Source organism: Nansenia antarctica (genome assembly GCF_963989245.1).
Source record: "Nansenia antarctica genome assembly, chromosome: 15".
Lineage (NCBI taxonomy): Eukaryota > Metazoa > Chordata > Actinopteri > Argentiniformes > Microstomatidae > Nansenia > Nansenia antarctica.
In genome coordinates, this window is record NC_137685.1 from 11300124 (window position 1) to 11313903 (window position 13780).

General features: G+C 46.2%; 1 protein-coding gene across 1 annotated transcript in view; it reads left to right on the top strand.

The window, feature by feature from the left end:
- Positions 1 to 5662: 5662 nt before the first annotated feature.
- LOC308171104 (cohesin subunit SA-3-like) overlaps positions 5663 to 13780 on the top strand; it is a gene marked incomplete at both ends in the record, with an annotated part of 18498 nt that continues 10380 nt past the window's right edge. The window contains 13 exons of the mRNA XM_080545975.1: positions 5663 to 5688; positions 6972 to 7071; positions 7507 to 7698; positions 8471 to 8567; positions 9009 to 9085; positions 9490 to 9697; positions 9919 to 10070; positions 10328 to 10525; positions 11001 to 11099; positions 11528 to 11607; positions 11828 to 11935; positions 12199 to 12262; positions 13128 to 13242. Coding sequence (XP_080402101.1) covers positions 5663 to 5688; positions 6972 to 7071; positions 7507 to 7698; positions 8471 to 8567; positions 9009 to 9085; positions 9490 to 9697; positions 9919 to 10070; positions 10328 to 10525; positions 11001 to 11099; positions 11528 to 11607; positions 11828 to 11935; positions 12199 to 12262; positions 13128 to 13242 — 1516 coding nt within the window. The remainder of the gene's footprint in view (positions 5689 to 6971; positions 7072 to 7506; positions 7699 to 8470; positions 8568 to 9008; positions 9086 to 9489; positions 9698 to 9918; positions 10071 to 10327; positions 10526 to 11000; positions 11100 to 11527; positions 11608 to 11827; positions 11936 to 12198; positions 12263 to 13127; positions 13243 to 13780) is intronic.

The window sequence follows — 13780 nt, forward strand, 5'->3', positions numbered from 1 at the left end:
GGACACAGGGGTAGGCTTCAAGCATCCAGTTATTATTCTGAGGGAGGTATTGATAGCCACGTCGACCTTTCTCGCATGAGGGCTTCTGCTCCAGACTGGGGCGCAGTATTCCGCTGCAGAGAAGACCAGGGCTTGGGTGGATATTCTTAGCGTCTTAGCGGAGGCTCCCCAGGTTGTACCAGCAAGGCGGCACACAGATTTATGAAACACAGGATAAGATGTAAATTCCTTTGTGCAGGTACGTACGTGAGAGTGTGTGTGTGTGTGTGCGTGTGTGTCGTCTTGATGGTGAGTGATTCATGCGCGGGGGGGGGGGGGGGGCTGGGATTAGGTTTAATTTCGGACGCATCATCAGTAGTGTTCCTCCAGGTCATGGGGTGTTTCGGCCATCACACTATACACCCTCGCCAGAGGTGGCCAGCTCAGGGGGATCAGCCCCGAACTTGCGTCAATCCTAATTCGTCATGAGAATGGCTGACGTCTCATGAGACTATGCAAGGCAGGGGCGTCCTTTTCCCTGAGTCAGGCCTAAGCTGACCGCATACCTTCTGGTTGGCTACTTCGGGGCCCAGCAGGGATCTTTCCTTCTCATAAAAAGCCACTGGCTGCTTCTTTCGGCTGCTTCCGATGCAGCTTTGACGGCTGAACGCAGGCTTTGGCCTCTGATTCCCAGGTCTGTAAACAATCTGGTGGTAGATCTTGCCACAAACCCTCTGCACCCCACCTCCACTGGGCGGACTAATTATAATATTAATTAACTGCATAAGCCCCATGTAATGCAATGGAAGAGAGACCATGTTTCCTGGTGCTTCAAAGCAAGTAGGCCTACAAACTGGGAAACACATTTTAAGGTTTTTATTTAAAATGAAATTACCCGGTTGCTAAAACACAATTTTGCTAACTAGGCTGGTTTTATCAAACTACTTATTACAATTCACACAACCATACATCCAAACTGCAAAATACCTCATATATCCTGCAAAATGAAGCACTGCAACCAAAATCTAACTTTTGCAACAAATGGCACACACTTCATTCATAGTACCAGATTTTTGTCGTACCAACTAGCCTACACATTGTCGGGCATAATGAAAAGCACTCATCTTTAGTATGCTTTTGCCATAATACTAAAATAGTTCAAATTGTAGAGACTTCAGATTGTTCACATGTTTGCAAATACACACATGCTGTTGAAACATTTTTATTTTTATTTTTCACCAAACAAGTACAGCAGATATATTTACATCGGAGTGAACAGAAATATGCTCACAAAAAACAGTAAAGTGAAAAAGCAGCCCATGGTTGATGACATGATCAACTAAGGTTGCTCTGATTTCATTTTGAAAGTTGTTGTTTGGCCATGACCTCCTCTACCAGCTCCACCCCTACCTCTCACTCCTCCTCTACCAGCTCCACCCCTACCTCTCACTCTTCCTCCTCCTCTACCAGCTCCACCCCTACCTCTCACTCTTCCTCTACCAGCTCCACCCCTACCTCTCACTCTTCCTCCTCCTCTACCAGCTCCACCCCTACCTCTCACTCCTCCTCCTCCTCTACCAGCTCCACCCCTACCTCTCACTCTTCCTCCTCCTCTACCAGCTCCACCCCTACCTCTCACTCTTCCTCTACCAGCTCCACCCCTACCTCTCACTCTTCCTCTACCAGCTCCACCCCTACCTCTCACTCTTCCTCCTCCTCTACCAGCTCCACCCCTACCTCTCACTCCTCCTCTACCAGCTCCACCCCTACCTCTCACTCCTCCTCTACCAGCTCCACCCCTACCTCTCACTCCTCCTCCTCCTCTACCAGCTCCACCCCTACCTCTCACTCTTCCTCTACCAGCTCCACCCCTACCTCTCACTCCTCCTCTACCAGCTCCACCCCTACCTCTCACTCTTCCTCTACCAGCTCCACCCCTACCTCTCACTCTTCCTCCTCCTCTACCAGCTCCACGCCTACCTCTCACTCCTCCTCTACCAGCTCCACGCCTACCTCTCACTCCTCCTCTACCAGCTCCACCCCTACCTCTCACTCCTCCTCTACCAGCTCCACCCCTACCTCTCACTCTTCCTCCTCCTCTACCAGCTCCACCCCTACCTCTCACTCTTCCTCTACCAGCTCCACCCCTACCTCTCACTCTTCCTCTACCAGCTCCACCCCTACCTCTCACTCTTCCTCTACCAGCTCCACCCCTACCTCTCACTCTTCCTCTACCAGCTCCACGCCTACCTCTCACTCCTCCTCTACCAGCTCCACCCCTACCTCTCACTCTTCCTCTACCAGCTCCACCCCTACCTCTCACTCTTCCTCCTCCTCTACCAGCTCCACCCCTACCTCTCACTCCTCCTCTACCAGCTCCACCCCTACCTCTCACTCCTCCTCTACCAGCTCCACCCCTACCTCTCACTCTTTATTTATTTTTATTTTATTTTGCCATTTAGCAGACGCCTTTATCCAAAGCGACTTACAATTACGAATTACAGGGACATTCCCCCAGGAGTAACTGAGGGCTAAGTGCCTTACTCAAGGGCACACTAGTAGTGGTGTGGTTTCAGGCGGGATTCGAACTCACAACCTTCTGATCACAAGTCCAACTCATTATCCACTAGACCACCACTACCTACTACTCTTCCTCCTCCTCTACCAGCTCCACCCCTACCTCTCACTCTTCCTCTACCAGCTCCACCCCTACCTCTCACTCTTCCTCTACCTCTCACTCTTCCTCTACCAGCTCCACCCCTACCTCTCACTCTTCCTCTACCTCTCACTCTTCCTCTACCAGCTCCACCCCTACCTCTCACTCTTCCTCTACCAGCTCCACCCCTACCTCTCACTCCTCCTCTACCAGCTCCACCCCTACCTCTCACTCTTCCTCTACCAGCTCCACGCCTACCTCTCACTCTACCTCCCCCGGCTCCACCCCTACCTCTCACTCTTCCTCTACCAGCTCCACCCCTACCTCTCACTCCTCCTCTACCAGCTCCACCCCTACCTCTCACTCTTCCTCTACCAGCTCCACACCTACCTCTCACTCTTCCTCCCCCGGCTCCACCCCTACCTCTCACTCTTCCTCTACCAGCTCCACGCCTACCTCTCACTCTTCCTCTACCAGCTCCACGCCTACCTCTCACTCTTCCTCTACCAGCTCCACCCCTACCTCTCACTCTTCCTCTACCAGCTCCACGCCTACCTCTCACTCTTCCTCTACCAGCTCCACGCCTACCTCTCACTCTTCCTCTACCAGCTCGAAGTCAGTCACTCACCTGTACACGCAGCTTTCTGGGCCCGGAAGGGACATTGATTTGTGTATGGGTGGGTGGGTGGGTGGGTGACAGCCAGGACCGCACAATTCATGGTTTTACGTTGCTTAAGCACTGAATAGATATACATAGTATATGGACCTACAGTAAATACTAATATGGAATTTAAAAATTCAAACACGCCCCTGGAATATGAACAATTCAATCTTCACTTTTGATTGGGTGGGTAAGATGCACGTTTGGGTGGGTTGAGCCTTGTAGCGACCCCCCCCCCCCCCGCACTATGTTACACTCATTCTCCCTCACAACCTGGTCCTACACCTACTGCACATAAAATGTACCCAAAATGTCAATGTGCTGATTTTGGAAATTTTAGGATTTGTCTAAATCCTGACATAGGCACATTTACTTGCATATCTCTCAAGAATAATTTAAGATGGAATATTTGCTTCTCTGATGGCCAAATGCCCATTTATAATGTCCACCCAGACAGTGTTGTATTTTCATTCAAAATTGGAAGATGCAACCCTGTCCAATATCCAAAGCTATAGCAAATATTTTGCAGACCAATATTATCAGCCAATACAGACTCAAAATATCTATCTATTGGCTGCACAGAAACTCATGCATTTATCAATAGTTATAATGGTCAATTTTGTTGTTTGTATTCAACATACAGTATTAACATACTCCACATCTGTATACTGGTTGTTAGGACTAACAATGAGGCTTAGGCTACAGGGCAGAATAAGGGGTACCAAAATCCAGATTGCTGTTGTGAGTAAGGTGTATTTTGATGATACCCAATGGTAATGGTGCAGTTTTCTAAAAATCAATATTGTAAATTTAGTAGTGTGACACAGTAGTGGCCTGGCCATCTGGAGCACCGGGAGAATTGCCGGTGGGCCGGTCGATCTGCGGGCTGCGTGGCCGGTGGACTGGGGGTCTGCAAAGAAAGACATGGGCCAAAAATAAATAAATAAATAAATAAAAGATATGTGAAATGTGCGACGCAGGCCCACTCCTCCATCTCCCCCAGCGTGGCAGTCCCATTGGTCTATCCTTACATCCACGCAGGCCTGTCTGCCACCCCCACTACAAAACAGACCTGGACTTTCAACTGACACACACACACACACACTTTCAACTGAAAGAACAAACTAGTGTGACATAACTATATTCAAGCTTGACATACAGTAGTACGCCTACCCACACCCACCATGCCAATGGTCAGAGAGCTGGGGGCCTGTGATCCTTTACATTAGGTTACGTTATATAACCATAATGTATGTGTGTGAATGTGGTATGAACGAAGGAGAAGTGTTACTAGTCAAGATCTTGCCATGGGGCTGTGTGTGTGTGTGTGTGTGTGTTTCTGTCTATCTGTCTGTCTGTCTGTCTGTCTGTGAAAACAGATGCAACCACCCCCTAGGCATTCTGTGCCTGATTTGTAATCCACACCAGTGTTCAGGCCAAATCTATGAAGTAAGCATTTACAGCATTTACATTTTTGTCATTTAGCAGACACCTTTATCCAAAGTGACTTACAACAAATACATTTGTCCAAGTAAGTTTTTTTTTGTTTTTTTTGTAGTAGTAGTAGTATCTTCATTAGGCTAATATCAGATAGACACAGAAATTGAGTAGAGGAAATATTTAGGCCTTTGAAATAGAATATTGCAATACTCCTGTGTGACAGAATTTGTGAACATAGATGTCTTTACTCACTTAATGTATCTATTAATTTATTATTATATGGCATATTTTTATGACGGTATGGGATGAAGCTGCCACTCGCATTGATTTAGCAAGTAAAAGTCATTGCGGCTTTTTTTCATTGCTGTCTCTCAGGCTTCAAATCTTGGGGGCGCTGTTTAGTTACTATGCAGAAAACTAACAAGCGACCAATCATAATGACATTACAAATATTTAGCCAATCAACATTTAGCCAATCAGCGTCCGAACCAGCGCTCTGAAATACGGATCTTCCCGCCTCTAAAACCATTGTCTCTCTGTCAACCTGAGGAAGAACTCACGGAAGAATTCACGGAGGTCGACAACATCAAGTTCAAGTTGTAATTTCGCAGGTAGGTCGCTAAACAAACGTTTAAAAGCAACGTTTTTAAATAATTATTATTATTATTACGAAGAAAATCAACATTTCCACTTGTTCAGTTTGAAGATAACTCAAGTTCGCAGCTAAACGTTTAGCTAGCTAGCTGAAGCCTGTTAGTAAGTTTGTTGGTTAGCTGCGACCAGCGAGGTAACCGCGGTTACCTTAGCGTCTAAAACATATAGCTAACTAAGTCTTATTTACTTTCATTTCCACAGTGCTTATCTAACGTTTCTAATGTCTGTTATGTTCAGTTAAATTGAAGTTCGCTGCGGACACGCCAACGAACATGGACGATGAATCAAGCCTTGACAGGTGAGGTAACCTGAGGTAACCTGTAGACAGGCAGTGATGTGAATAACGGCGTTTTTTTTTTTTTTTTTTTACAGTAAAGGGTAATCTAATGAATTACTATTTTTATCGTTACAACGCCGTTACCGTTATCGGTAATTCAATGCGGCGCGTTACTACTGAAGCTTCTCATTGTCATCCGACCTCAGTCACAGCTGCAAAGGTGCTTTGATTTGTTGGGGAGGGGGGAGGGGCGAGACAACCGCTTAAGTGATCATGATTGGCTATGGTAGAGTTAAGTGATCCTGATTGGCTATGGTAGAGTTAAGTGATCATGATTGGCTATGGTAGAGAACATGTCATGGTAAGCCAACCATAGTTCAGTGTCAACACTTCATATGTAGGGTGTTCACACATATCATTTTGCTTTCACTTTAGATTAAAATAAATATGTCCATCTCACAGAGAAAAACAATGGTCCAAACCCCATGGTTCTATCCTGTACGGTTCAAAAGTTATCAAGGTTTACCTCTTTACATACACATGTGAATTCCAGGAACATTTCATGGTAAGCCAACCATAGTTCAGTGTCAACACTTCATATTGGCTAGGATGTTAGATGACTGGGTTGGCTGGATGAATGAATGCATGCATGGATGGATGAGTGTTAGGAAGGAGTGTACGGATGGATAAATGAATGAATGAATGAATGTTTAGGAGCTAAAGTTAGATTTGTCCAAGAAATTCATGTCTTATTTTTTCAGTACTACTTTAAAAGCACTTCATATTGTTTAACTGTTTACTTTTGTTGTGTTGAAAAAAACTTGAAGTTACAGTCTGTCTACCAGTTGTCTGAAGTTGTGTGACAGTTTGATTTATTTAATTTACACTACAAAGATTTAAAAGCACTTCATATTGTTAAATGTTTACTTTAAAAAGTAACTCAATAGTTACTTTCCCTAGTAACTAGTTACTTTTATAATGAAGTAATTCAGTTACTAACTCAGTTGCTTTTTGGGATAAGTAACTAGTAACTATATCTAATTACTTTTATAAAGTAATGTGCCCAACACTGTAGACAGGTGAGGTTACCTGTGGTAACCTGTAGACAGGTGAGGTTACCTGTGGTAACCTGTAGACAGGTGAGGTAACCTGTGATAACCTGTAGACAGGTGAGGTTACCTGTCAGGATGTTCATTTCCCAGTGTACAGGCACAGTGGGTAAAATATAAATAATAAAAGGCATAGAATGTTTTTTTGTTTTTTTTCGACCTATCTGTTCCTAAACTCCTTCCCATTCTGTGCAGTCTTGAGGAGATGGAGGACATATCTGACTGTGGCAGTGACTTTGAGGTCGAGCTGAAAGCCATGAAGCGGAAAAAACAGACCACTGCACTTGGACCTCAGGTCAGGCCAGCAGACACACACACACACACATTAGTCAAGTCAACTAATCACATATAGGTTCAACTGTTGTTCCCTCAGATATCTTACTAAGAAACGTTGTCTATAGCAAAACAGCATTCAGTTCAAGTAGTTAATTTTCGAAATGCTGCACCTTAATAGATTTTTTTAATTGAAAGTGTGAATGAGAATATTTATTTTGATTGACTTTTCAGTAAATTATACCTTTTTAATAGTAGATTGCAGCTGGTTGCAGCAGTATTGACAGACTTTTTTTTATTTAAGAAAGAAAGACCCATAGTTTGTTCTGTAAACCAAACAATTTTCTTTTTTTGGGTTTCTTTTTAAGTCGTTGTACCGGAAACATACCGAACCATGACTTAAAAACCGAGGTACGTACTGAACCATGATTTTTGTGTACCGTTACACCCTTACCAGCCACCCAAGAGACCAAGGCGTAAAGCTGCATCCCAGCCTGGCCCCAGCTCCCCAGCCCGCCCGCCCCAGCCCCCACAGCCCTCCCTGGGGACGTCCAGGCGAGGCGACCCTAGGCGGGAGAGGGACGGGGACCAGAACATCAGTGCGGGGGATATGTATGAGGCCATCCGGTCTGGGAAGAGTGCAATGGTGGTGAGAGAGGGAGGGAGGGAGGGAGGGAGGGAAGGAGTGAGGGATTGAAGCTGGGGTGGAGAGAGAGAGAGAGAGAGAGAGAGAGAGAGAGAGAGAGAGAGAGAGAGAGAGAGAGAGAGAGAGAGAGAGAGAGAGAGAGAGAGAGAGAGAGAGAGAGAGAGAGAGAGAGAGAGAGAGAGAGAGAGAGAGAGAGAGAGAGAGAGAGAGAGAGAGAGAGAGAGAAGGAGGCGATGAGTGATGATGGGGAAACAAGGCCTTTAAAGCCCACAATGGAGGTGATTATCATGCACTGTCAGTAGCTGACTGATCCAACCCTACGTTGTCCCCTTTGATGTAGAGAGGAAGGAACGCTGCCATTGGGTCACACAGTCAATGATTGACAGCCCATGTCCGTCCCACCCATTGTTGTGTTCTGAAGCTCTGTTTCCCCATTTCTGAGGAGGGGGGGGGGGAGGGAGTGAAGGACAATGGACAGAGAATGAACAGAAACTAAGAATGATGGGCAGTAGAAAATAGTTTTCCTCTACAGTAGTACCACAATACAGATGGTAATTCAGGCCCTTATTCTAACCCCTCTCTCCAGAAGATGGAAAAGCCTCTGTGGCTCAATGAGCACAATGTGTAGTTCGGCGGGAGATGTATGTGTGTGTGTGTGTGTGTGTGTGTGTGTGTGGCGGGGGCTGTGGGGGTTGGTCGTAGCTGTCATAAGGATGACACCTCCGACCTTGAATACCGTTCCCTGATTGGCTGTGTCCTCTATGTCAATCTCCAGACGGTGGTGGACGAGTGGCTGGCCAGCTACAAGAAGGACCGGGAGGCGGGACTACTAGAGCTCATCAACTTCATCGTGCGTTGCTGCGGCTGCAAAGGTCAGGAGTCGGCCAGAGTGTCTGAGAGATGGAGAGGCCAGGGGGGTGATTGGGGTCAGAGTTCACAAGATTATCTTTTGACCTGGTCCCAGGAAAGGCATCGATCGGCACTACAAGCCATTGATTACTAAGCTGGGCTAACAATGCTAGCATCAGGTAGCCTCTGTGGTGTCTGTGTCTGTCGATACCAGTCCACTATAAGGAGGAGTTAACGGGTGGCTGAAGAGCCAGGGCCCAGGGTTTTCTTACTGGTAGCAGAGGGGGTTTAAAATATTCAAAATAGATAATAAAAAAAGAAAATAGTTGACATACCTGTATATTTTAGAGTGTTGTTGTGAGTAGTGTCTTATGTTCATGTCGTCTTGTCCAATACAAGTATGTGATTGAAAAGGAACAGACTGCAGGGAAGTGTCTGTCATCTTAGATCCTCCCTCTCTGCAGGTGTGGTCAGCAGGGCCATGTTTGACAACGATCAGTACCCAGAGATCATCGGCACTCTCACCAAAGAGTTCAACGAGGTGAAGGAACATGGGGGGTGGGGGGTATTCATCAACGTCGCTAAAGGAAAATCCAGGCTTATTTTTGATAAGTTCTCTACTGTAAATAAACATGTAAAAATGCTCCTTCTTCTAGCATTGTGAATGCTTGTTTTTCTTATGATGACTGATAGACGATTCACTTGTTTAGACAAATTGTACTCGTTGTAAATCACTTTGGATAAAGGCATCGGCTAAATGTCTAAAATCAAATGTAATTGTACAATATTCTGTGTGTGTGTGTGTGTAAATATACATTTTGCAAGTGAAAGTGACTAGGTAGCTGTGCTGATATTGTGAATATCGGAAACGGCTGGGAATGCTTCTTCTCGGCCGGCTCACAATGCTCGATCTGACCAGCCTGTCGTACGCCCGTCTGCCGTCAGGAGTCTGTGCACTACCCCCTGAGCTCCCCTGGCCCCCAGTGGAGGACCTTCAGGGCCGGGCTGTGTGAGTTTGTGCGCGTGTTGGTGCGCTCCTGTCAGCACAGCGTGCTGTACGACGACTACCACCTCTTCTCCTCCCTGCTGGCTCTGCTCACGGGGCTGTCCGACTCGCAGGTCCGCGCCTTCAGGCACACCAGCACCCTCCTCGGTGAGCCTCAGGAGCGCACACATACACACACATACACACACACACACACACACTTTAATGAAGTGTGTCATACGAATACACACACACACACACTTTAATGTTATACGAACACGTGTACACACACACACACACACACTTTCACTCACCTTCTTTCGCCACACACATACAGTACATGTGGTGTGTGAGCATGGTTATGAGTATGTCACCCCTCACCCCCCCAGCGATGAAGCTGATGACGGGGGTGGTGGAGGTGGCGGTGGTGGTCTCTACCCAGATGAAGACCAGCCAGCGCCGCTACGACGTCGAGCGGAGCAAGAGGGCCGAGGACAGGGCCGAGGAGAGGCTGGAGGAGCTACAGGCGACCATCAGAGAGGTACAATACGCCCACACACACACAGACACACAGTCATAGGGAATCCCTTTTTAGGGACATTTGAGCTGAGTGTGAAAATCCATCTGTTCTGTTCTGTGCCTCCTCTTGCCAATTATGTAGGTAAAGGAAACAAATTTTGTTAACGCCTCTTGACTTAACATGCCAAAATCTCAACGTGTGAGTGTGCCTGTGTGTGCGTGCGTGCGTGCGTGCGTGTGTGTGTGTGTGTGTGTGTGTGTGTGTGTGTGTGTGTGTAGCTGCAGGAGCATATTGGGGAGCTGTCGGAGATAATGAACAGTACCTTCAATGGTGTGTTTGTGCACCGTTACCGGGACTGCGTGCCAGAGATCCGAGCCGCGTGTATCAAGGAGATGGGAGTGTGGATGAGGGAGGACCCCGAGGACTTCCTCAACGACGGTTGCCTCAAATACCTGGGCTGGACCCTGAATGACAAGGTTTCAACACACACACACACACACACACTGACACCTAACCCTTTTTTCAAACAAAGGCTGGCTCATAAAGTTCATTATGGCTCACCCCTCACACATAGACCTAGACCTAGTAAGGTTCATTTACACATCTACTGATGAAAAAGCCCAACTACTCTTTAGGGGGTCGATGATGATGATGTTTATTTACAAATTTGAGCTTTTCAAAAAATGCCGGTTGAGAGAGGACGCTGGCGTTGCTTGTTCGCCGCTTCTCCGCCCGAAATCTAGGTGTAATTGCAGAGTAGATTGTCCTACAAAGAATCTTGTATTATTAAAAATGTATTAGACTTGTATTATTAAAAATGTATTAGACCCCTATACTTTCTTTTATTTATTTTTGGTTTCTTTCTATTATTACTACTCGATCTTTTCAGCGTCTTTGAGTGTCTGTGTGTGTGTGTGTGTGTGTGTGTGTGTGTGTGTGTGTGTCCTGCAGCAAAGCTCAGTGCGTCTGCAGTGTGTGCTTGCTCTGCAGGGTCTCTACCAGGAGAAGGACTTCATTGGGCGCCTGGAGCTGTTCACCAACAGGTTCAAAGTATGTCTCGTTCAAAAGACCTTTATGTACACTTTCTTTCTGTGCTGTTCTCTTTCTCTGGGTCTCTCTCTTTTTCTCTCTCTCTCTCTTTTTCTCTCTCTCTGGGTCTCTCTCTTTCTCTGGGTCTCTTTCTTTCTCTGTCTTTCTCTCTCTCTCTCTCTCTCTCTCTCTCTCTGGGTCTCTCTCTCTCTTTGGGTGTCTCTCTTTCTCTGGGTCTCTCTCTCTCTTTCTCTCTGAATTTTCTTTATTTTTCTCTGATTATTTATCAAGAATAGGTGACTAGTAATCTCTTCACAAGCAAATGAGAAATGGCTTCACATAAACCTTTTAAGCCCCATGTGTTGCCTGAGATAAGTTTGGGTTTACTCTTGGGCTTAGTGGAATTGCTCCTTCCCTTTGTGTGTGTGTGTGTGTGTGTGTGTGTGTAGAATAGGATAGTCAGCATGGTGTTGGACAAGGACCCAGGCGTGGCGATGAAAACCATCCAGCTGCTGCTGCTCATCCAACAGTGAGTGTGTGCGCGCGCGTGCGTGCGTGCGTGTGTGCGTGTGTGCGTGCGCGCGCGTGTGTGCATGTGAACGTAAGCAAATATGTCCTGGTATGGGAATTTCTTGGTTGTTTGTTTGTGTGTATGTGCATGGCTGCTGACCTGTTGTGTGTGTGTGTGTGTGTGTGTGTGTGTGTGTGTGTGTGTGTGTGTGTGTGTGTGTGTGTGTGTGTGTGTGTAGGGGGACAGAGGAGGGGCTGACAGATGAGGAGAGAAACAATGTGTACCCTCTGGTGTTTGCTTGTCACCGAGGCCTGGCGTCAGCTGCTGGAACCTTCCTCTACCACAAGTACACCTCTCTGTTTTCTCTCTACAACCCTCCTGTACCACAAGTACACCTCTCTGTATTCTCTACAACCTTCCTTCAGTCATACCTCCATCCCTCTCTACTTGTTTTTAAATATATATTCTTTTACTCTACCTCTACCATAAAGTACATCATGATCATTCCATCCTTCAATTGTCTATCGATATCTCTTGTATCTATTTGAATATCTCCAGTGTATTGGAATATTGTGTGTGTGTGTGTGTGTGTGCGTGTGCGTGTGTCAGGCTGTGCAGTCACGGGGCCAAAGACTTCCTCAACCTGCTGGTCTCCTTCTACATCCAGAGTGAGGTAAAGAAAGCACTCTGACCACACAAACACACTCTCTCCATCTCTCTCTCCGTCTCTCTCCATCTCTCTCTCCGTCTCTCCTCTCTCTCTCCGTCTCTCTCCGTCTCTCTCTCCGTCTCTCTCCGTCTCTCCTCTCTCTCTCCGTCTCTCTCTCCGTCTCTCTCCATCTCTCTCTCCGTCTCTCTCACTCCAGTTTGATTCAAACTAACTTTAGTGACATGAATAAAAGCAGCCAAAGCAACACAGTAAAACGAACATGAATGTACAGTATTGTACTAGATGTTAGATAGGTAGACAGTACTTAATAAGGTACTTCAATAAGTACTTCATTGATCCCTGAGAGGAAATTCAGGCATTACAGCAGCTCAGACCACAAAGACAACAACAACAAAATAAAACAATTGAATTCATAGGCGAAAATAAAATAGATACAAATAAAAAATAAAGATAGACCAATAGACATTTGGGACCTTATATATACAGACGGTAAGATTTCACCCAGACCGAGCCAATAGGAGGAGGAGTTGGTACAGTGTTATTGCTGCAGGCAGAAACAATCTCCTATAGATAATAGCTGTACTACTGCATGTGCACTTTGTTGTACTAGATGCTATATGTTCACAAGAACACTTGCTCTCTCTCTGTCTCTCTCTCTGTCTCTCCCTCTCTCTGTCTCTGTCTCTCTCTGTCTCTCCCTCTCTCTGTCTCTGTCTCTCCCTCTGTATCTGTCTCTCTCTCTGTCTCTGTCTCTCTCTCTCTCTCTGTCTCTCTCTCTCTCTCTCTCTCTCTGTCTCTCTCTCTGTCTCTCCCTCTCTCTGTCTCTGTCTCTCTCTGTCTCTCTCTCTCTCTCTGTGTCTCGTCTCAGTTCCATGAGCACGGTGCGTATCTGGTGGACAGTCTGTGGGACGTGGCAGAGGTGGAGCTTAGGGACTGGGAGACCATGACATCCCTGCTGCTGCAGGAACCGGGCCAGGGACAAGGTAGGCAGGGCTCCATGACCGTCACTCACAAACCACCTGGGGAGTAGAACCAAACCATGACCGTCACAAACCACCTGGGGAGTAGAACCAAAATGTGACTACTTGGTGAAATAGATTTCCCATATCATTCTGTCTCTCTCCAACCCTTCTCTCTCTCTAATAATAATAATAACTTTTATTTGTATAGCAAATTTCCTGCAAACGTTGCAGCTCAAAGTGCTTTAATCATTATATAATGATAATTTAATAATTTCGTTATTTAAAGGCAATTTTAAAAAGATAGGTTTTTAGTCTTGACTTGAAAATATTTGCTATCTCTCTCTCTCTCTACCTCTCTCTTTCTCTACCTCTCTCTCTCTTTCTCTCTCTATCTCCCTCTCTCTACCTCTCTCTTTCTCTACCTCTCTCTCTCTCTACCTCTCGCTCTACCTCTCTCTCTACCTCTCTCTTTCTTTCTCTCTCTATCTCCCTCTCTACCTCTCTCTTTTTCTACCTCTCTCTTTCTCTACCTCTCTCTTTCTCTACCTCTCTCTCTCTC